Genomic DNA, 22,812 nt, shown 5'->3' on the forward strand with positions numbered 1-22,812 from the left:
TCAAACCATTTAACTCTGTAGTCTCAGCTATACTCAATTCTGTATTCAATACTTATCTTTACTTGTTGTTATAACAGGGTTTTCCTGCCCTATGCAGATACAACAGAGGTAACACCAAACAGCTGGGCAAGTTAAACCAGATGAGACACATTGACGCCAAACATTTCACAGTGCTGCTCACCAGAGGTGAGTCGTTAAGAGCATTTGATACAAGCAACCCAACAAACCATAGCCACACAGCACAGGTTATAGCCGTGACAGTGTAGAAAGCTCTCAGCTTAGATTTTTTAACCATCTCCCTTTCCTCACCCGCTTCCCCTGGCCCTGGGCGAACCAGAACAAAGAGAACAGAGAGGCTGCAGAAAGATATGATTATAATGGATGGAGCCAAAAGGCAGAACAGTGGGGCAGATTGGTAGTTAGGAGGTAATAAGAGTGCAACACTCGTCAGTCCAAAGCTCAGCAGCCAAGCACAGCCGATGGTGATGTTTCTGATCCTGACCCCACGAGCATTTCTTAGACTCATGTAGGTGATGGGGTGAACAACAGCCAGATAACGCTCTACACAGGTCAGGAGGTGGAACAATAACGCTCCATAATAAGCAGTAATAGAAGCAGATAATCCTACTGCCACACTCACTGAGTGATTAGTGTATGTGCCACAATACATGACCAAACACCCTAAGACCGAGATCAGCTCAATGGCAGCCATGTGGTAGGTGAAGATGTCAGAGTGGGTTGCTGTTATAATAGAGCGCTGCTGCCGCCATCTTTGATGACCAGAAAAAAAGACGAGAACAAAGACAGTGAGGAGGAGGACGATTCTCAATGTATGGAAGGGAATCAATTTGGATGGATTTATGGGGCAGGAATTGTCCAGAAGATTGCTGGAGGTGGAGTTAAGTGACATAACTACTGTATGATGTAAAATGGTAAATGAGAAGAAAAAGAAACAGTCAGTGGGACAGACAGTGGAAGTGCTGATAGTTCACAGTTATAATGCACCTTATTAAGGAAATGTTAGAGAAGAATTCTGATTACTACAGTGCCAGATGGGACAGGCAAAAATGCAGCTTAATACAGCCCTTAGTTAGTGTAGCTTTGGGAGTAATAGTGGGAGTAATGACTGGTCATTGAAATAGTTTTTTTCTGTCAACAAACACTCTGACATGGAATGTTAATTGTAAACCAACATTATATTACAAAATCAAAATGAGGTGAATAGGAAATTTGTAGCAGTAGAAAAAATATTTTCAGAAACTAAGAAAAACAAAATGCCAGTGTGTTGCTCACGCATAATATCCTATTATCAGGCTGGTGGAGTACAAAAACAAAGAACTTATCATTATCCTCTGTTATCTAAAATGTTATAAAATTGTGGATTTTTCCACACTGGGCAAAACATAAATCAAAGCAAACGTCTATAAATGATACTTAAACAAAAGTTCATCTCTCACTGACTATAAATATTCTCAAATTCAAAACACATTTTTTTCTTTTATCCTTGAAATTATATAATTCTGTAATCCCAGTAAATTGTCTCTGATTTATCAGAGACTATCTTGTTTCACAATAGTTGCCAAGTGGGAGCAGTTATGAGCCCAGACAGAATATACTATGTTTGCTTCATCACAAAAAATCAACTGATTCCCTAAATTAATCTAGTGAGGATTACTGCTCAAAGCTGTAATAAAACAACAGCGCTGTGACTTGGACCAAAGCAAAGTCGGGCTTTTTAGAGTAATGCTGAAAAAAAAGTTCCAAAATTGTCACTGAATTAGCCTTTACAACACTATTAATAACAAGCACCCAACATATAAAGGAAGTGATCTAATCACAGAAAAAGGAAAGCAAAAAAGTAGATCATCCATCGAATAATAAATTAATGTATAGTTAACACAGATTAAAACACTTTCATCTCCCTGGAATCAGTATAAAAAGATAAATAACAGATCAAATATTTGTGAAAAACAGCATTTAAAAATTAATGTTAATATAATCAAATATTAAAGAGCACCTTTATGGTTGAATTGTTTCCTCTGGTTTGCGTCTCCAAACTGACCGACTGCTCTTCACTCTAAAAGTGCTCTGATGCTTCTGCCGGTGTTCAGGTTGCTCGCAGTTCACACAGCAGGACTTTTGCATAATTCAATAGGTGGTACTTACTGTAAAATACACCATTAAATTATACTTCAGCATTTGGGTCATAGTGCTGCATTACAGGGTACATATTTATTTTCTAACAATTATAGATAATATATGTAGTAAAAATCAAATTCTTATTTCCACCCCAACATGTAGGAAACCAAACTAACATGGAGTTTGTGTAATTAGTGCAACTGGTTTAGGTTGAGTTTCTTGTATGTGACAGAAAATAGCATACAGTTTAGGACTTAAAGAATTTTAATGTCCATTTTTTACTCTATCAGTCCATTACATCAGACAGTATTCAAATGGCTTGTAATCTAAGACAGGTGTTCATTCAAACTAAGCAATGTCATGCCGCATGTGTATACTAAGAGCAGTTTGATGGGATCTAATTTACAGCATGTACGTGAGGATTTTAAAATGCATAACTCTAGCTTCCATTATTATTAGAAGATTACCCTGATACATACTGCAACACATAATAGTGAAATACAATGTATATCCATGGTTAGATCATGCTTGCACACACACTAGTTTCATTCACTAGACCCAACTTTGAGTTTAGATAAAAATAAAAAGAGCTTTTGTGTGTCATTGAAAAAAAAAGAAAGTTTGTTTTTAATGTGAAGCAGTTATGATGATTATTTTATTTGTTCTCCTTTTCCTATGTCAAGAATTTGAAAACCCATCCATCATCCCATTTTCTTTCACTTATCCAGGGGGCAGCAGTCTAAGTAAAGAAGCATAGACATTTCTCTCTCCAGCCACTGGCTTCAGGTTATTAGGGAGAACACTGAAGCATTTCCAGACTATTCATGAGATGTAATCTTCTCACTGTGTCCAGGTTCTGCCCCGCAGCCTCCCTCTGGTGGGACACACCCTCTCCCAGAAGGCCCCCTAGTCAGATGCCTGAAGCACCTGAACTGGCTCCTTTCGATGTGGAGCAGTGAATCCACTCTGACTGAACATCTCACCGTATCTCTAGCGGAGAGGTCAGCCACCATTCAGAGAAAGTACATTTTTGCCACTTGTATCTGTTTTTAGTAGCATGGAAAACTAAACCCCAAGGGTCTGTTAGTTATAGAGGACTCGAGTAACCTATAAGTACTATTACTGTTGCTGAGTAATACTCGGATTTTTACCTATAATCTTTGATGAAGGGTTAAAAAGAGAATATCCACAATGTCCAAGACTCAGAATGTCCCATACTTATGTTCTCCTTGTGTATATATGTCTATTTATATATGCTTTTCACAGCTTAACTGTTTATTCTATCATTACATATATAATTCATTAGATAATAAGTCAAGCACCATTTGAATACAGCATTCAAATCTAATGTTTATTTACTGTGTGTGATGCTGTTTTTCTGAGGACTAATTTAAGTCTTCATAGTGAGGATATAGTGGTATTTTGGAGGTATGTAAGGACGACACGAGAGCTTATCACATTTATTCTAACTTTAATCTCAGCTTCACTCACTTAGCTTTCACAAGACCGCAAAATATCTCCTAGAACCCAGAAATATTACTCCTCTCACTTCCCTTCTTTCTGGGTGTGAAAGAAGCAATGACAAACAGCAATGAAAAACTCATTTTTAATAACAATGAAAAAACTGTTGTTCAATACAAGACAGTAAACATTGAGTCCATATAAAAACTCGTGCCATCTTCCCATTCATGTAATGATCTGTTAACAGTATATTTTCTGAGTTTTCTTACGCTACGTTCACACTGCAGGCGAAAGCGCATCAAATCAGATTTTTTTGACCCTATGCGACCCATATCCGATCATGGTATGACAGTGTGAACGGCACAAATCCGATATTTTCAAATCAGATCTGGGTCACTTTCGTATGTGGTAATGAATCCGATACATATCTCTTAGAAAGCGAATGCTGTTTGAATGGTCATGTCACATCCGTCTTTTACGTCACTGACACAAGACTGATGCCAATTATCAGAGAAGCGCCGGAGAAGACATCGCGAACGCTTCCTGGCCATCCAGTGTAGATGTCAGTGAAACTGTTGGGAAGACAACGTGAACATTTTATTTGTGCTGTATAATCTGCAGATTCTGACAGAAATCTGCAACTATCTTTGAATCACCGCTCCTCTAAAACAGCAATAAGGATAATTATTAGGTTATCTACATTATTATGTAAATAACAAAATAACTTAAAGCAAAAATTGGGAAACATAAAGTCCAAAGTCTTTATATTAAGGGCCATCAGTCAAACAATATTGTTTGCTCTGGGTCTAAACAGAGCGCGTTGTGTGTGACGTCTTCTTTTGCGCATGCGGGACACTTTGAGCGTTTGCTGTCGCATTTTATTTGTAGTGTGAACGAGCAGATTTGATCAAAAAATTGGAATTGAGCATTAAGACCTCTGTGCTCCTCCGCCACAACCTTTTTTAGTCCGTTTCAGTCAGTTAGTCACTTCACAGATCTTTCTCGCTCTTTCTACTCTGAGCACTCAAAGCACTTTACACAACTTGCGTTATTCACCCATTCAAACAAGCAGTTTTTTTTAACCCTCTTTATATGTAAGTGAAACCTGGGGTTAGTATCTTGCCCAAGAATATTTAGCATGTAGACTTGAGCAGATGGGGATCAAACCACCAACCTTGCCATCAGTAAGTGACCTGCTCTACCACCTGACCTACAGCCACCCCAAACTTTCATGTATGAAGATGTAGAGAGGGTTTTTGTCGGGTTTTATGAAGTTTTCTTTTTATTTTGCATGTTCAGAAATTCTGTTTTTCCTTTTGTTGCCTCAGAGCAATGTTGTGCAATAAGGGCTTATAGTCTGAGGGAGACTTTTATAATAGTGTGTTTGTATGTAACGCTACATTGTATTCTTACACAATTTTTTACACATTTCACATGTTGCTGATGTGATACCTCTCGCACTAATTAAGGGATTAAAAAAATTAAGCGACAGTTGCCAGGCCACAAGGCATATGGGTGACTATGATAAGATTCAACCTCTTCTAAAGCACATTCTCGTGAAGCTGAAACATTGTGGATGAGCCAATGGTGTCATTTAAATGCAAGAGCTAATTAAAAGAAAGAAAATTGGGTTTCAAAATGTTACTCCTAGCTGAATATTTTCAATTCAACTCATTGCAATTTTATTTATATAGTGCCAAGTCAGAGCAAGATCTGATGGCATTTCACAGAAATTTGAAGGTACTGGGAAAGATGTCCAACCACCTGAGCTTCCAGGTGTAGGGGAAAGTCGAAATGTGGCCTCACATCATAACTGAACAAAGTCAGTGCAAATCCAAAAAGTGAAGTAAGTGAACCAGTAATGAGACATTTCAAATGTATGAGCAGAAGAAGATGCAGAGACCCACAGTTCTGATTCCAAATTATGATCTCAACTTGGACATTACATAACTTTGGCCAACAATATGTGAAAACCTCATCAGCCCCAACTGGTCAGGACTGATGCCTGCCCTTCTCTGAGCCTAATAACAGGCCTTTTCAAGTGTTTTTCCAATCTTTATTTTAAAATTTGTTGACATGTTTGAAAGAATTACCTTTGTCCTTTAGATGCAGGTGCACACCTGAATCTTGCACCATGTTGCACCATGCGTTTATGAAGTGGCTGTTCCAATGTAGAGGTCTGTGCACTCTGCGCTGCGCTCCACAGCACACACTACGTTGTCTTTGGAATGAGCCAGTTTTTAGTCTGAGTGTGTGGCTGGATCTGAAGTACACTGAAGTGTCATGGTTGGAGAAAATTTTTTTCTGATAAACTGGCTACATAAGGGATGACGATGTTGTTCCGTTATTAATTTTGTTTCTCCCTGGGTAGTGTCTGAACAAGGGAATGTTTTTTATTGTTACTCTCTAACACTTGTGTAAAACAGAATGGCCCAATGTGAGTCAGCAAATGATGTTGAATAATTTTCAGCATGTATCATCAAAATGTGTGCAGTAGAGTATAAAAATGTAAAATGAGTTGCTTGAACATGTGCCTATCAAATGTATGAATGTTTCACATGTTGACCAATAGAAGAGTATGAGAAGCACTGATGACATAGATGCAGATTATGTTTTTGAGCTGTTTATTTTCGCCAGCTTATCAAGTGTGCTCTGCATCACAACAAAGTTTAGCGATGAAATAGAAATTGCAGGATGTACAGCTCAAAGAACCACATTAATTTATGCTGTAGATAAACATCATGACAACTATAGGCTGATTCCTGCACATTTTTACTAACATAAATGTAAAAAAAGAATCTACTGATAATGAAATGCATTTTAACGGGTGTGATGTAGATGCTTCTTGTCTCAGCTAAATATACTTTTGAACTTGCCAGTGAACCTAATCAACATAGTCACAGTAAATATCATAAACATGCACAAATTATTCGCTATATTACAAAATGTGAATGTGAAAACATATATAGGAGCTACAATTAATTTGGCTTTAAATAAGCATAGACTTTATTTTTTAAAGTTGTTCATCTGTACAGGGAAGGTTTAAAGTTAAACTTTATATGCAAAGACACACAAAGCACAAATAAGCATTGTACAAACAATAAAGATGATTTGTGCTGTCATTTGCATGGCCAGCAGCCATTATTCTGCATGTGACATGAGAACTTTTGGAAGACACGTCATTAAGTCAGTTTTGCATTTTTTCCCAATTCAAACAAGGATGAAAGCAATGTGGTTAAAATTTCACTTCAGTCCAGAACCCTTTTCAAAGATTAAGATAACTATGACAGCTGACCATATCTATGATGTCACATCTAGAAATAACAAGTGATGGATCAAACATGTATCTTATGATTACTTTCTTTTGAGTACAAAAAGGACACTTTTCGCCCTTGAAAAAACACGTTAGGATTGGCCTTGTAAGCTTTTCGAACAAGCTGCCTATAAGCTACTGGAACCAGTTCATAAGCTAGAAGGATAGCACTTTTCATCATAATTCAGACTGTCCTAAGCTGACAATGAGGAACAAATTTCCTGGGCTGGTTGATTCTGTTACGTCCAAATGAACAGAATCAACCTTTTGGGAGATATTCAAAATAGTTTCTTTAAATATTTTCTTCTATGTCAACTTTGACGTTTGACACTAACAGTGAAGGTCAAAGTCAAATGCTTATTCATCCTAGGTACTCATGTCACCCAAGGCCTATTATATTCTTGTAAAGTTTAAAGATGAGCCATAAAGAAATTGGGGTAATATAAAGTTTTTACTGATTTTCACTTTTGTTGGATGTGAGTGGGCGTTAAGGCGTCTGGGGAAGTATCTCAAAACTGGATTATAGATGGCAGAGAGTTGGTGTCGTAAACCACCGCCTCTGTTCAAAGATGGTCGCTCACAGTGGACATAGATGGCTTCTTTCACTCCTCTTTCAAACCATCTGTCCTCTCTGTGCCACAAACCAGCCAATCACACACTTGGATGCAAAAAAACTGATTGGCTGTTTTGGTCTCCAATCAGGTCGAAATGACGAAATGCAATATGCCAGAATCCATTTAGTCCAAAACTCAAAAAAGGTTGTGGCGGAGGAGCACAGAGTGGCGGAGTTTGAAATATTACTCTTTCTGGGTCACAAAATAAACTTTTAAGATATTTTCATGTGAGAATGGTGCTGTGTGAACTTCAAATATCTGCTCGACCTATCAAGACATCACATATTTGTATAAGTGCACTAACGTTTTTGAAGATGCCTGTTACCCACCAATAAATTTCTCCTCAAAATGCAACACTTGCACCTTCAAATGTTTTTTTTACGTGCGCTCAGAATAGTGGCACAAAAATAACGCCATAGGTATAATGATAAATGACGTGACAGAGACTGTATCTCAGAAATATTTATTTTAATTCAGCTTATCATGTGGACTCTCCATTACAGAAAAGTATCATAAATAAAAAATAAAATTAAAATAAAATTGAAATTCCAGTATATACAGACCAAAGGACCACAGTGCAGATTATTTTGTGCTGTACATAAACATCATGACAACTATGGGTTGATTCCTACACATTTTGACTTTTTGCTTTTTATTAACATACATGTAAATAAAGAATGTACTGATGGCACAATGAAATTTAACTAGCAAAATGAAGATGCTCCATGTCTCAGCTACACATTTTTGAACTTGCCAATGAACCTAATCAACAGTCACAAAAACATACAAAAATTATTTGCAATATTAGGAAGGCACGGCATGAAGAGAAATATTTTAGAGCTATACACCACTAATTCTGTAAAAGGTTAATAAAATAAAAAGTTAATGCTGTTTTTAATTTTCTCATGTATGTGTGCTTACAGTACAGCTAAAAAAAAAACCCATACTGTCCAAAGCAAAACAACCTGCCGTATTTATCTCTACCTGGTGAATTTGATACAAATGTGTTTTCAACATTCTGTTATCCATATGGAAAAGATATATATAAATCTTATAAAGTTTTTATCTGTCTTGTATGAAACTTGTATGGAAAGCATGCAAGAGTGAAAACAGATATAAGATCCCTTGAAAAATTATATAATGAAGCTTGTATGTTTTGGATACTTACTAAAAATTATATGAAAGTAATGAGAAAGTGGCCACTTTCATGAGTAAATCATATATGTTTTTACTATTTCTTTTCCATATGGGTAATGATGAAGTGAAGGTTCTGTTTTCAAGCTTATAAATACTACAGAGTTTAAATAAATCGTTACTGACTGCCAGGCCTCATACAATCTCACACAAAGGAAAAACACGCACAAATAATTTATACTGTGTTGCATCCATAAAAAGCAAACACATGGGCATTTGCTCAGTTACATCAAACTTCATCAGTGTGGACAAATGCTGAATAACTTGTGTCCTCTGTTAAAAACTCTCCAAAAGACTAGAGTTCTGTTAAATAATAATAAAGCCATGAAAACAAATTTGATCATCATTATCTTCAGGACACAGGGCAGTATCAAAAGCCTACAAAGTTACATGAAGCCAGTTAAGAGTTATTGATCAAAGTCTTTTGTTATTATAGTAATACAACAAAAATTGTTCCAAATGTTGTAGTCTACTATACTTTTTCAAACCATGTAGATCTATAGTCTCTGCGGTACTCAATCCTGTATTCAATACTTGTTCTTCATTTGTTGGTATAACAGCAACACGACAGTCTTCCTGCCCTATGCAGGTACAGCAGAGGTAACACCAAACTGCTGGGCAAGTTAAACCAGATAAGAAACATTAACACTGAACACTTGACAGTGTTGCTCACCAGAAGTGAGTCGTTAAGAGCATTTGATACAAGCAACCCAACAAACCATAGCCACACAGCACAGGTTATAGCTGTGACAGTGTAGAAAGCTCTCAGCTTTGATTGGTCAACCTTTTCCTTTTCCCTACCTCCTTCCCCTGGCCCTGGGCGAATCAGAACAAAGAGAACATAGAGGCTGCAGAAAGTTATGATTATAATGGATGGAGCCAAAATGCAGAACGTTGGGGCAGATTGGTAGTTAGGAGGTAATAAGAGTGCAAAACCCACCAGTCCAAAGCTCAGCATCCAAACACAACCAATGGTGATGTTTCTGATCCTGACCCCACGGGCATTTCTTAGACTCATGTAGGTGATGGGGTGAACAACAGCCAGATAACGCTCTACACAGGTCAGGACGTGGAAAAATATCTCTCCATAATAAGCAACGTTACAAACATATAATCCTACTGCCACACTCACTAAGTGATTAGTGTATGTGCTGCAATACATGACCAAACACCCTAAGATCCAGATCAGCTCCATGGCAGCCATGTGGTAGGTGAAGATGTCAGAGTGGCTTGCTGTTTTAAAGCGCTGATGCCGCCATCTTTGGTGACCAACATAACAGACGAGAACAAAGACAATGATGAGGAAGGTGATTTTCACTGTATTGAAAGGAATAAATTTGTATGAATATATGGCGCAGATATCGTCCATAACATAGTTGGAGGTGGAGTTAAAAGCCATAACTGCTGTATGATGTAGGTCTGAGGAGAAAAAAAAAAACAATTAGAGGGACTGGAAGGGATTGACAGATCACAGTTATAATGCATCTTAAACAGTCTCTGACAAATTAGTAGCGCTTTAGGCGCAATACTGTGAGAGATAACTGGCATTTTTTTGTCAACAAATACTCTAACATAAAGTCTTAATTGTTAATCAACATTTAAAAACAAACCACCATAACATGGGTATGAAATTTTTGACAGTAGAAAAATATACTCAGAATGAATTAAAAATACAATATTTTGCTCATTCATAATATCATATTATCAAGCTGGTGGAGTATAATAATAAATAATTTTCCATTATCCTCTGTCATTAAAATCTGATCACATGTAATTCATAGAGTTGTTCACAAATAAATCAAAGAAAAGGTCTATCTATGACACTTAAAGAAACGTTTTCATTTTTAAATGAATATAAAAAATTTCAAATCCAAAACACATTTTCTCTCTTAATTTTAACAATTCGGTAATCCCATTCAGTGTTCTCAGATTTACCTACAAATAAGGATCTTCTCATTGTAGTGACTCGATTTCACTACAGTTACAAAGTGGAAGCAGCTATGAGTTCCACACAGAATATAATGTGTTGACGTTATCATTAGAAATTATCTGGTTTAACTTAACCTGACCCACTAAATTTAATCACTTCCTCAAAGGTGTAATAAAACCATAGCGCTGTAACTTGACCAAAGAAAAATGGGCTTTTAAGAGTAACCTTTGTTTTGAACAGGTTTAAAAAAAATTAATGAATTCATTTTTTAAAAACTATTAATTACAAGTTCCTAACATATACAGAAAGTGAGGCAAAAAAGGTAGATAACCTACATCAAAATTTAAATTAATGTATAGTGAGCACAGCTTGAAACACTTTAATCTCAGTTGCATCAGTACAAAAAGATAAACAACAGATTAAATATTTTTTTGAATAAGAAAGCATTTAAAAATTAACGTATCACTATAATCACCTTTATGATTGAATTGTTTCCTCTGGTTTGCGTCTCCAAACTGACCGACTGCTCTTCACTCTAAATGTGCACTGATGCTTCTTCTGGTGTTGATGGTGGTCAGAGTTCCCACAGCAGCTGAACAATGGGGGCCTTTTGCATGACTCTATAGGTGGTTACTGTAAATTACAGAAGCAAATACTTGACCATTTGCGTCACAGGAAGGTATTGCAGGTTACATCGGTATTTTCTAACAACTATAGATAATATATGTAGAAAAAAAACAAATTCTCTTTTTCACCCCAACATGTAGGAAACCAAAAACTAACATGGAGTTTGTGTAATTAGTTCAGCTGATTTTGGTTGAGTTGTATATACGTGACAGAACAGTTTAGGATGTGTAAATAATGGAAAAAATCAACATGCTTAGAATTGTTAATGTCTATGTTTATTCTATCAATCCATCACATCTCACAGTATTCAAACGGCTTGTAATTTAAGACAGGTGTTCATTCAAATTAAGCAGTGTATGTACATTGAGCAGTTTGATGGGATTTAATTTACAGCATGTGTGTGAGGATTTTACTATGCATCCAGTATCAACTCTACTTCCATTATTATTAGAAGATTTATTGTAACCCTGATACACATTGCAAGCCATAATTCTGAAATGCAGTGTATATAGTGTATAATGTCTATGTTTATCAATATTTAAACCTCTCTGTCTTAAATATATATGGTTATATCATCTTATATCATCTTATATCATCCATTATAGAGATCAGAGCACTCTTCGTTGCACTCCACAGCACACACTATGTTGTTTGGCTTGTGTTTTGCCAAGTGCACTTCTATGTTCTGACCTGAGAAATTTCTCCTGAGTTTCTCTGCTTCTTTATAAAGGAAGACAATATTGTTCCGTTTGTCATTTTGGCTACGTTCACACTGAAGGTCTTAATGCTCAATTCCAATTTTTTGAATCAAATCTAATTTTTTTGTCTGTTTGTTCAGACTACAAATAAAATGTGACAGCAAACGCGCTCTAGTGTGAACCTTCAAAGTGGCCCGCAAGCGGACCATTATTATTATTATTGTTATTATTAGAAGATTTATTGCAACCCTGATACAATAAAACACAACACGTTCTGTTTAGACCCAGACCAAACAGTATTGTTTGACTGATGGCCCAAAGACTTGTTTCTGACTTTATGTTTCCCAATTTTGCTTTAAGTTATAAAGTTATTTTGTCATTTACATATGGCCTAATAATTATCCTTATTGCTGTTTTAGAGAGGAGCAGTGCTTCAAAGGATAGTTGCAGATTTCTGTCAGAATCCGCAGATTATAAAGTACAAATAAAATGTTCACGTCTCTCCAACGTTGTCTTCCCAACAGTTTAACTAACATCTACACGGGATGGCCAGGAAGTGTTCACAATGTCTTCTCCAGCGCTGATAATTGCCGTCTGTCTTGTGTCAGTGACGTAAAAGACGGATTTAATGCGACCTGACCGTTCAAACAGCAGTCGCTTCCTAAAACATCTGATATGTATCGGATTCAGTACCACATACGAAAGTGACCCAGGTCAGATTTGAAAATATCGGATTTGTGCCGTTCACACTGTCATACCATGATCGGATATGGGTCGCAGGGTCAAAAAAGTTGGACTTGATGCATTTTCGTGTTTGAACTAGATAATGTTTTTATTGCTTTAACAATTGTGTTAAATAAAATAGCCTAAGGTAAGTCAGCAAATGATGTTGAATAGGTTGTCACGTTTACAAGATACAACAACACTTTCATGTTTCTATGGTAAACCCAAGTGAATCATGTAGGATCTGCATGAAACACAACTTATTTTATTCTTGTGTAGATGGCATGATACAATCTAGTAAGAGTGGATAGTTGCCTGGAATCACAAAATGTACAAGACCACTGGGGTTATAAGAGGCAGACAACCATACAGACACAATTACAAGTTAATTTAAACATGTAATTTTGTTTTTAATGTAACAAACACCCAATTTACTTTTTTCAGTATACCAAAAAAAGTAGTGGAGGCTACTCGATTTGACTGAGATGGATGCCTTCCTGAAACCACGATCCAAAGCATACGAGACTGAAAGTTATTGACTTACTTCACTCGAACATGATATGAACAATTTAATCTAGCCTCTCTGCATATCATGTAGTTTCTACACTATATAGTTATGCTTAACTTTAAAGCATGAGGCACTTATGTTAAATACACGCAAGATGCTTACGTAAATCCAAGAGTTGGCCAATCCCTTTTTTTCAGTGTATGAGCATGCACCTTAAAACATCCTGCCTAGTACAACTGAACAACCTGAAAAAAATACATATATAAACACATGCAAAGCACAAACAAGCATTGTAAAAACAAAAAAGTTGATTTGTGCTGTCATTTGCATAGCCAGCAGCCATTGCTCTATATACGACATGAAAACTTTTGGAAGTCAAATCATTTGGTCTGTTTTCCATTTTTTTCAAACAAAGATGAATGCCTTTTCAGAGGTTGACATAACTATAAGAGCTGAGCATGTCTATTAGGGCTGCCACAAAAACGTATAGAACAGAGAGGCTGCAGAAAGTTACGATTATTATGAAGGGAGCCAAAATACAGAAAGTGGAGCAAATCTGTAGTTAGCAGGTATTAAAATTGTAACACATGTCATTCCTAAGCTCAGCAGCCAAACACAGCCGATAGTGATGTTTCTGATCCTGACCCCACGAGCACTTCTTAGACTCATGTAGGTGTGTGTTGTAGGGTGAACAGCAGACAAATAATGCTCTACACAGGTCAGGAGGTGGAAAAAGACGAGGACACATAGTGTGAGGAGGAGAGTGATTTTCACTGCATAGAAGGGAATTAATTTCGATGGATTAATGGGGCAGAAATAGTCCAGAAGATATTTCAAAGTGAAAGTAAACTTTATTGTCATTTTCACTATGTACAGTATAGAGAGATGAGATGATGAGGCTCCAGTTACAGTAGTGCAAAAGAACAAACAATAAATTAGAAAATAAATATACACTTTTGAATGGGGGAAAAGGATCAATAACATTTTTAAATAAAATTTACAGTTAGATGCTTAAAGTCACCTTGGAGTGGTTTAAATGAACCCTTATGGAAGGAGAGAAGAGTCCAAATGAGGTGTCAAGCACAATGCAGGAGTCCTTACTGACGTAGTGCTTGTGGAAGATGTCCTGTAGCAGAGGTAGAGATGTTCCAATTTTCTTGGTAGCTGCTTTAACAATCAGCTTGTGCGTTGTTGCTGGCTGAGGTTGCCGACTTTGGTCACCTGCTTCAAGCGTCTCGATACACCACACTAACAGCCAAAAAAAACTAACACCTACTCCACTGGTGATGGAGTAGGTGTTAGTGGTCCAGGTGAGGTCATCTGAGATGGGAACGTGATACTGTTAACAGTCTCTACCGTGGAACCGTGGATGCTGAGTGGTGTGTGGGTGGAGCGAATCTTCCTGAAGTCAACGACCATCTCCTTGGTTTTGTCCACATTCAGTGACAGGTTGTTCTCGCTGCACCAGAACGCCAGCTCTGTACGCCAACTCGTCATTGCTGCTGATGAGTCCAACCATGGTTGTGTCATTGGAGAACTTGATGATGTGGTTAGAGCTGTGTAGGGCAGTGCAGTCGTGTCAGGAGAGTGAACAACAGTGGGCTGCAAACACAGCCCCGAGGAGCTCCTGTGCTAAGTCTGATGGTGTTAGAGGTGTTGCTGCTGATTCAGATGTACTGAGGCCTATCTGAAAGGACATCTACTATCCAGATTCAGAGAGAGGTGGAGTTTATATTGCCACCACCAATACCAACCCACAATCTTCGATCCTCACTCTGAGACCTTGGTAGCTTTAAGGGCTATGGCGTTATTTGTGTGCCTCTATTCTGATGTTGTATTTTGAGGAGAAAAATATAGTCGATACTGCTCATGAGGTTAGCCTTAGTTAGCTTTTTCCACTCCCGTATGTGTTGGTTAATTGTGTGCTGATTATATACCCAGTGGTCTACAGAACGCAGCCCCGTGTGTTTTCTGTTTGAATTTTGCAATAAAACCTTTATTTCACTTAGTTACTCGTGTGAGGACTTAAGTATGTTGCTACTGTCCCCTAGCAGAGGGGGTCGTAACAATCCACATACACACACAATAACAGCCCTTTTCGCTCAGCTGTTGGCATTTGCTCTTGCGCAGATCTCTGCTTTGTGTGCCGACAGACATCTGCGGACCTGCTCTCAGTGTGATTATAGCTACATTACCAATTAACACAATCAGATCCAAGTAACACTGAATAATAACTTTTATGAGTTACGAACAAAGTTGAGTAGTCTGTTTCACTGGATATAATGGAATAACATATGCCAAGATTCACTGACCACAAGCTCACTAGCCTGGATTATTGTCAGTCAGCTAGCCAAAACTGACAAGTTTTGGGGTTCCTCACAAAAAGTCATATTATTTGTAACTTACCAAGGGACCAGTGGCACAAACATCCAAGTCCAATTCATTGCCTCGGTTCAGAGCAGGTGAAACATATCAGACATCTGCTGTCAGTGCAAACCAGGCAGGAGATATTTCTTACTTTATACCATCGAACGGCCAAATTGCTGAGTTATATAAAAATGTTCTCTATCTTCTAGTGGTTATAAAGGGAGAAATTAGCTACAAAGACCAATCATATATTTCCTAGCAGGCTTCTTAATGGAATAAGATGGTAATTTATCTCACATATGAAGACAAGCTCAAGTGGCCACTGGAGGAACTGCAGTTTTTGGAACTTCTTACATATCATTTTTCAGTTGTGGTCATTGGTGCCTGGTGCTCTCTGTGCTGTTCCTTGTGATTACATAAAATTCCTGAAATTAAAATATAAAAAGAAAGTGTCAAATTATTTGAAAAAATAATTTCATTTTTTCTCTGACCAAATTTGTTATGTCCTATAGCATGTTTGCAAATAGTAACCAAGACCCCTCAGCTCCAATTTATCGCCAATAAAAGCAGATCACTGGTTGGTTCATTCAGAGGGAAACTCATACATGAGACTTGGTTAAGTAACTGCAAGATTTTGTGACTCCATGAATGCCTAAAAAGATAAATTAAAAGGCATTGCACACTTACTAACCATGGAAATACAGTTTTCCCAATATCCATAAAGGGCTTTATTTACTGGCAGCGAGAAGAGCAACAGTTTGAGGTAATATGACCCACATTTGTTAATTCAATTTAATCTACCCGATAACACTTATATGTACTTCAATATTAAAACTGAGACAAAGGCAAAATGACAAAGTATGAAGGAAAACAGTCAAGAGTTAGAAGCTTAAATATACAATCTCTCTCGTCTCTCCGTGTTTATCTGCTTTCCCAACTAATCCTCATCCCTCTCTTTTCTCGTTTCTGCATTACAGTGTGATTTGCCCTCAGCTTGAACCCTATGTGAATCAAATTAACACCATAGTTCACTGCTTTTTTACCCAATCAGACCTAAAGAGGACTGACCACTTTCATTCACTATAATTCTTTTGGTTTATGTGCTTGAAGAAACAACACATGAAGGCAGAAGGATGTTTTAAATGGGATATGTATGTAAATGTGGATGCTTGGAAACTCTTTTCACCATTAGCGGAATAACGTACACCAAGTTTCATTGACGACAAGCTCACAAGCCTGGATTACTGTGCCCTGAAATTACAGAAACAAACAAACCTGCTTCTGAATTTCTGGCATTCTTCTTTGTGTGTGAAATGTTGATGTGCTTGTCCAGAGATCTAGCATCCGTCAGGAGTTATCACAAGGAGTTCATATGAACATTTGATCCTTTTCTTTTGAATACATAATTAAATAAAAGGGTGAGTGTAACATCCCCATAAATGAGGCCTGGGGGAAGGTGTGGGGAACAATAACAAACAGACCTAGAAAGAATGAGAAGGAAGCCAAACACGGGAGTATGGAATATATTATGGTTTTATTATGAATTCTCTTAACACAAAGAGATGGCAACGCCGCTTTATAAATAAGAACAAAAAGGAAAAATGGTCACAACTCAGTCTTATGTTTCTAATGAAAGTGGAAGATCAAACAAACAAACAAAAGCACTTCTGAGGCCCAGAGGCGCACCTTGATCATTAGCAGTGGCACACCGCACTGCTGCCCACGACACATTTCTTCCCTAACTTATATAACATCTTAATATCTGAAATGCCAAGTCGATCCAAGGGCGAAACGAGTGAATGAGCAGCAGCTGCGTCCTGGGCAAAGAGAGAAAGAGAGACAGAGACTGTGTCCCAATTCAGGGACATGCTTGAAGTACACACACTACGCATACTACGTACGGTGCGTATTATAAGTACGAGAAATGCAGAAGTGAGAGGCTTGTGAAATGGGACGGTCTAGTCTTCGTCGCGCTGTTCAGGTTGCCTAGTAACCATGATACTAACCGCGAGAAACGTTAAATACAGCTTTGTGTGACAGAAATGAAGGAGAAAAATGTTTTCTTGGTCATTCATTTTTGTCATGACATCACTGTGATTAGTTGAGTATCTGAGGCTGAAACCATGGGACTGTAAAACATGATTGTTCGGCTTCATTTCTTGGCTTTAAAAACAAAAGAGCCAAGAAATGCGCCTCCAGGTGTTTTATCAGATTCGAGGTGTTACCTATCACCTTAAAGCACTTGTTGCAGGCTGCTGAGTTTGCATCTTTTGCTGTGAAGTACAGCCAGACTTTTGACTGCTTCGCCTCGGGCATTTTTCATCTGTAGGTTGAAATAGCTGATACAACATTAATAGCCCCACTGCGAATTGCTACCTGGGACACAAAAACCCCTCCACCACAGGTGGGATCCCAGGGGTTATGTTGTCTGCGGGCATGGAAAATTGGTCCTAGTTGAGGGACCAGACACAGATCCTGCGTGAAAACTTGCCTGTTTTTTTCCTGTCTTCAGAGTTGGCTCTTGGAGTGGGGAGTAGTATTTTTCCCTGCCCAGTTTCCACCTCCCCACTGACACAGCTGTTCTGCTGCATTTTAGAGCTGTCTAGTTTACCTTAAGTTTGTCATGGTCCCTGTGCCTCACCAGCTGATCCTGTATTAGGCAACATGTGTTTTGTTGTTTTTGCTCTCTCCCTCTCTCTCTCTCACCGCAGTGCTCAATATGGGCTCCCGCCCCTGGCCCACGCAACTGACATCTACACACCTGCTGCCTATCTGTATAATCGCGAGGCCTACTTAAGACGGCAGCACTGTGTTACTCGTCGCTGGATCGTTGAGCAATCAGCGTCAGTCACTCAGTCGTTAGTGAGTGAAGTTGTTTCCGTCTGTTCGTCGTTAACTCTAGTTTCTGTGTACAGATCTTCCCCGGATCTTTCCCTGCCTGCCTGTCATCCTGTGGACGAGTGTGTGGATTTGTGTTACCCAGTTGTGGAGAGAGGAGAGAGATTCTTTGGAGTGTGTCTGATTTCTGTTCTTTCCCTCACATACCCTAGACTGCACTTGTGTCCATCCCATTTACCCCGTGCCACTGGGCCGTGACAAACGCGGGCAGTGCCCTAGCCAACTCTGAGTACCTTGGCGCTGATTCTTAATCCGACTGTGGTCACCTCCCTCTGCCAGGTCGCGGTCAACTTTGGAGGTCTTCCTGAGTTGAGCCCAGCAGGGCGATGTCATCCGTGAAGTCCAAATCAGTGAGATTATGCGCTTCGTGCCAAGAGACACCGATGCCAGCTTGGTCAACTGATCATCGCATGATGTAGTCAATTACCAACAGGAAGAGGAAGGGGGATAGCACACATCCTTGTTCGACGCCAGTATTGACCTTGAAGAAATCTGTGCAGCTGTCATCTGTCCGGACGCAGCAATGGGAGTTGGAGTAGAGAAGCATCTACAAACAGCTGAGGGACTCTATAGTGGCGTAGGATAGCCCATAGAGTCAGCCGGTGGATGCTGTCAAGAGTGAATGAAATTAATAGAAATCTTCCTTTGGTATTCCAATGTTTGTTCAATGATCATGCGGAGGGTGAAGATTTGCTCGACACACGACCGGCCACTCCGCAAGCCATCGTTCGTGGCAGAACACTTTCCTGGGTACCAACAGTAACGTGATGCCCCGCCAGTTGTCACAGTCACCCAAATCAGCTACTCTGGGATGAGCTAAAAGAGGCTGTGGTCAGTGCAGCAGAATTGAAGATTGGTCGCCGACAGGGCAGCTTCAAGAAACGCTGGATCTCCGACCGTTCATGGGGATTTATTGATCACTTCTCTGTCTGAAACAGTCTTATGGAAGTTTTCTTTTTCTGTCTCCAAGTTCTCCAAGCCCAGATAGACAGCCTTCTATGGGGAGAGGGGAAAATCACGGCCACCTGTACCCAAGCAGAGGAGGCTCTTTCACACCTATGCGCAATTTAGACTAACCAATTAACCCACAAACTGCATGCCTTTGGACGGTGGGAGGAAGCCAGAGTACCCGGAGGGAACCCATGCAAACATGGGGGAATATGCAAACTCCACACAGAAAGACCCCGGCCTGATGGTGGAATTGAACTCAGGACCTTCTTGCTGTGCAGCAAGATACTAACCCTGACTTGCTCTCTGATGCATCCATCAGAGTATGAATGCATATTAATGATAGTTAGAAAAGCACTCACCGTATAGATATGTGCTTGTGTGAATGGGTGTGTATGGGGTGAATGCAGCGTGTTGTATAGAGTGCTTTGAGTACTCCAGGAGAGTAGAAAAGCGCTGTATAAGAACCAGTCCATTTCCCATCTGATATATACATATATATATATATATATATATAGTCACAAATGTTAGAAAATGTCAAAGGTTTACATAATTGTATTGGAGAGTAAAATGTCTTACCCATTCTGTATCATATTAATTAACCAGTGTTAAATATGTCTACTCTGATATTCTCATTTTTTGAACAACTGCAAACTGTTTATAACATTCAACACTTAATAATTTAAACCTTGCAGTGTTCTCACAGATACAGTAGTAGTCATATCTTTAATAAACTGACTAGAGCATCTCAGTTTATATTTGACTCCTTATTAAGTTGTGTATCAAAGCATCATTGCCAAAAATGAATCGACTTTAAAAACACAAGTTTTTCTTTTACGTTTTTAAATGTTGTTATTTTTTGCTGATTACCTGACTTTATCTGATTTTACATTAGACATCAGCCTAGAATTGAACACAAAACCTAAAGATGCATGGAATTACTTTGTACTAAGTGTAATTCTACTCTCTAACACCATTTAAAATATCAATAGACACATGTTCCATTAATGTATAATGAACGGCTAAAAATGTGTTAATAAAATCTATCCATTTTTTACAAATGCAGCTAGAATGATTGACAATATGACAGAGACTGCATCTCTGAAATATTTATTTTCATAAAGCTTATCAAGTGATCTGTCCATTACAATAAAGTATCATGATAAAATTGAAATTATGCACAGGCCAAAGGACCACAGTGCACATTATTTTGTGCGTTACATAAACATAATGACAACTATAGGCTGATTCCTACACATTTTTACTGACATAAATATAAATCAAGAATGTACTGATGATGTAATGAAGTTTAACTAGCAAAATGAAGATGCTGCATGTCTCAGGTACATACTTTTGAACTTGCCAGTAAACCTAATCAACAAGGTCAGTAACAAATATTATAATATTTACATAGTATCACAAACATACACAAATAATTTGCTATATAACAAAGCCAGAATGTGAAGAGAAATGTTTTGGAATTACACCCCACTAATTCTGTAAAAGGTTAATAAAATTATGCTGTCTTTTTATCTAATAAATTGTTTATACACACAGAAAGTAAAAACATGCATTGTACAAGCAATAAATCAATTTCTGCTGCCATTTGGATGGCTATTAATTTTTTATTTGAAATGTATACTTTTGAAAAACATGTAATTTATTCTGTGTTACATCCACCATTCCCCTGCTTTAAAAATAAACATTGGCACATTGATGAGGTCTGACGTAAACATAGTTACACCAACTTTCATCAGTGTGGACAAATGCTAGCAAGTCTTTGTGTCTTTAGTTTGAAACTCTCCAAAAGACAAGTTTTTTTTTTAAATATCAATAAAGTCATGAAAATTAATTTGATCATCATTATCTTTAGGACACAGGACAGTATCAAAAGCCTACAAAGGGACATTAAACCACCAGTTAAGACTTATTGTTCAAAGTCTTTTGTTATTATAGTAATACAACTGAAACTGTTCCAAATGTTTTAGTATACTATACTCTGTCAAATCATGTAGATCTATAGTCTCTGCTGTATTCAATCCTATTGTCATGGCTCTGTGAAGGCAGACAGGAATGGTGGACCCAAGCGCAGGATTCACGGAGCTTTATTACTGGTTCCAGGCAAAAAAGAAAACTGGCTAAACTGGACAGGCAGGCAGGCAGGCCGGCAGGCAGACCACACAGTGAAGGCCGAGTGTGAGCAGACGTTAATGACACGACAGAGAGCAAGGAAAACACAGGGTTTATAAACACAGGGGAGCAATCAGGAATGGGAGACAGGAGGGGAACACACAGGAGGGGAAATCAGTGCTGACGAGAGAGGGAAAACATAAACTGAACACACTGGCATCAGACACGGACCTTCAAAGTAAAACAGGAAACTCAAAACACACGCAAAGACACAGACTCAGAGACGCGGGTTTTACAAAGAGACCTGACTACACTGGAACAGAGGGAACACAGAGAATCATGAGAGGCAAACAGATCAAAACCTGGGACCTAGAATTAACAAAACTAAAATACAGGCAGCAATAACATCAGGGAAATAAATAAAACTATTCAAATCACTGGGTCACAGACCCAGGACCATGACACCTGTATTCAATCCTTGTCTTCATTTGTTGGTATAACAGCAACATGACAGTTTTCCTACCCTATGCAGGTACAGCAGAGGTAACACCAAACTGCTGGGCACGTTAAACCAGATAAGAAACATTAACACTGAACAATTGACGGTGCTGCTCACCAGAAGTGATTTGTGAAGAGCATTTGATACAAGCCAACCAAAAAACCATAGCCACACAGCACAGGTTATAGCTGTGACAGTGTAGAAAACTCTCAGCTTTGATTGGTCAACCTTTTCCTTTTCCCTACCTCCTTCCCCTGGCCCTGGGCGAATCAGAACAAAGAGAACAGAGAGGCTGCAGAAAGATATGATTATAATGGATGGAGCCAAAATGCAGAACGTTGGGGCAGATTGGTAGTTAGGAGGTAATAAGAGTGCAAAACCCACCAGTCCAAAGCTCAGCATCCAAACACAGCCGATGGTGATGTTTCTGATCTTGACCCCACGGGCATTTCTTAGACTCATGTAGGTGATGGGGTGAACAACAGCCATATAACGCTCTACACAGGTCAGAAGGTGGAAAAATATTTCTCCATAATAAGCAACGGTAGAAGCGTATGATCCTACTGTCTCACTCACTAAGTGATTAGTGTATGTGCCACAATACATGACCAAACACCCCAAAACCCAGATCAGCTCCATGGCAGCCATGTGGTAGGTGAAGATGTCAGAGTGGCTTGCTGTTTTAAAGGAGCGCTGCTGCCGCCATCTTTGGTGACCCACATAAAAGACGAAGGCAGAGAAGGCCAGGAGGAGGATGATTCTC

The 22,812-nt window shown here is 38.6% G+C and overlaps 1 protein-coding gene across 1 annotated transcript; it reads right to left on the bottom strand.

The window, feature by feature from the left end:
• Window positions 1–8,261: 8,261 nt before the first annotated feature.
• On the bottom strand, window positions 8,262–14,704 carry LOC146673671 (uncharacterized). The gene is made up of 3 exons (XM_085384502.1): window positions 14,484–14,704; window positions 9,441–9,980; window positions 8,262–8,289 (listed from the first exon to the last, which is right to left on the bottom strand). The coding sequence occupies exons 1-3, from the start codon at window positions 14,702–14,704 to the stop codon at window positions 8,262–8,264; spliced, it is 789 nt and encodes a 262-aa protein (XP_085240628.1).
• Window positions 14,705–22,812: the final 8,108 nt, after the last annotated feature.

Source organism: Rhamphochromis longiceps, linkage group LG3, assembly GCF_057381845.1.
Source record: "Rhamphochromis longiceps isolate RC_006_pf linkage group LG3, R_longiceps_female_GT1.1, whole genome shotgun sequence".
Lineage (NCBI taxonomy): Eukaryota > Metazoa > Chordata > Actinopteri > Cichliformes > Cichlidae > Rhamphochromis > Rhamphochromis longiceps.

Bases quoted from the DNA above. Each gene is read 5' to 3' on its own strand.
- LOC146673671 (XM_085384502.1), bottom strand. From the start codon at position 14,704: ATGACGAGTTGGCGTACAGAGCTGGCGTTCTGGTGCAGCGAGAACAAC. The intron at 9,981-14,483 runs GTAGGTGTTAGT...TGGTCACCAAAG, and splicing joins CCTACTCCATCACCAGTGGA to ATGGCGGCATCAGCGCTTTA. The intron at 8,290-9,440 runs GTTTGTTGGGTT...ACTGTTGATTAG, and splicing joins ACCTGTGCTGTGTGGCTATG to GTTCATTGGCAAGTTCAAAA.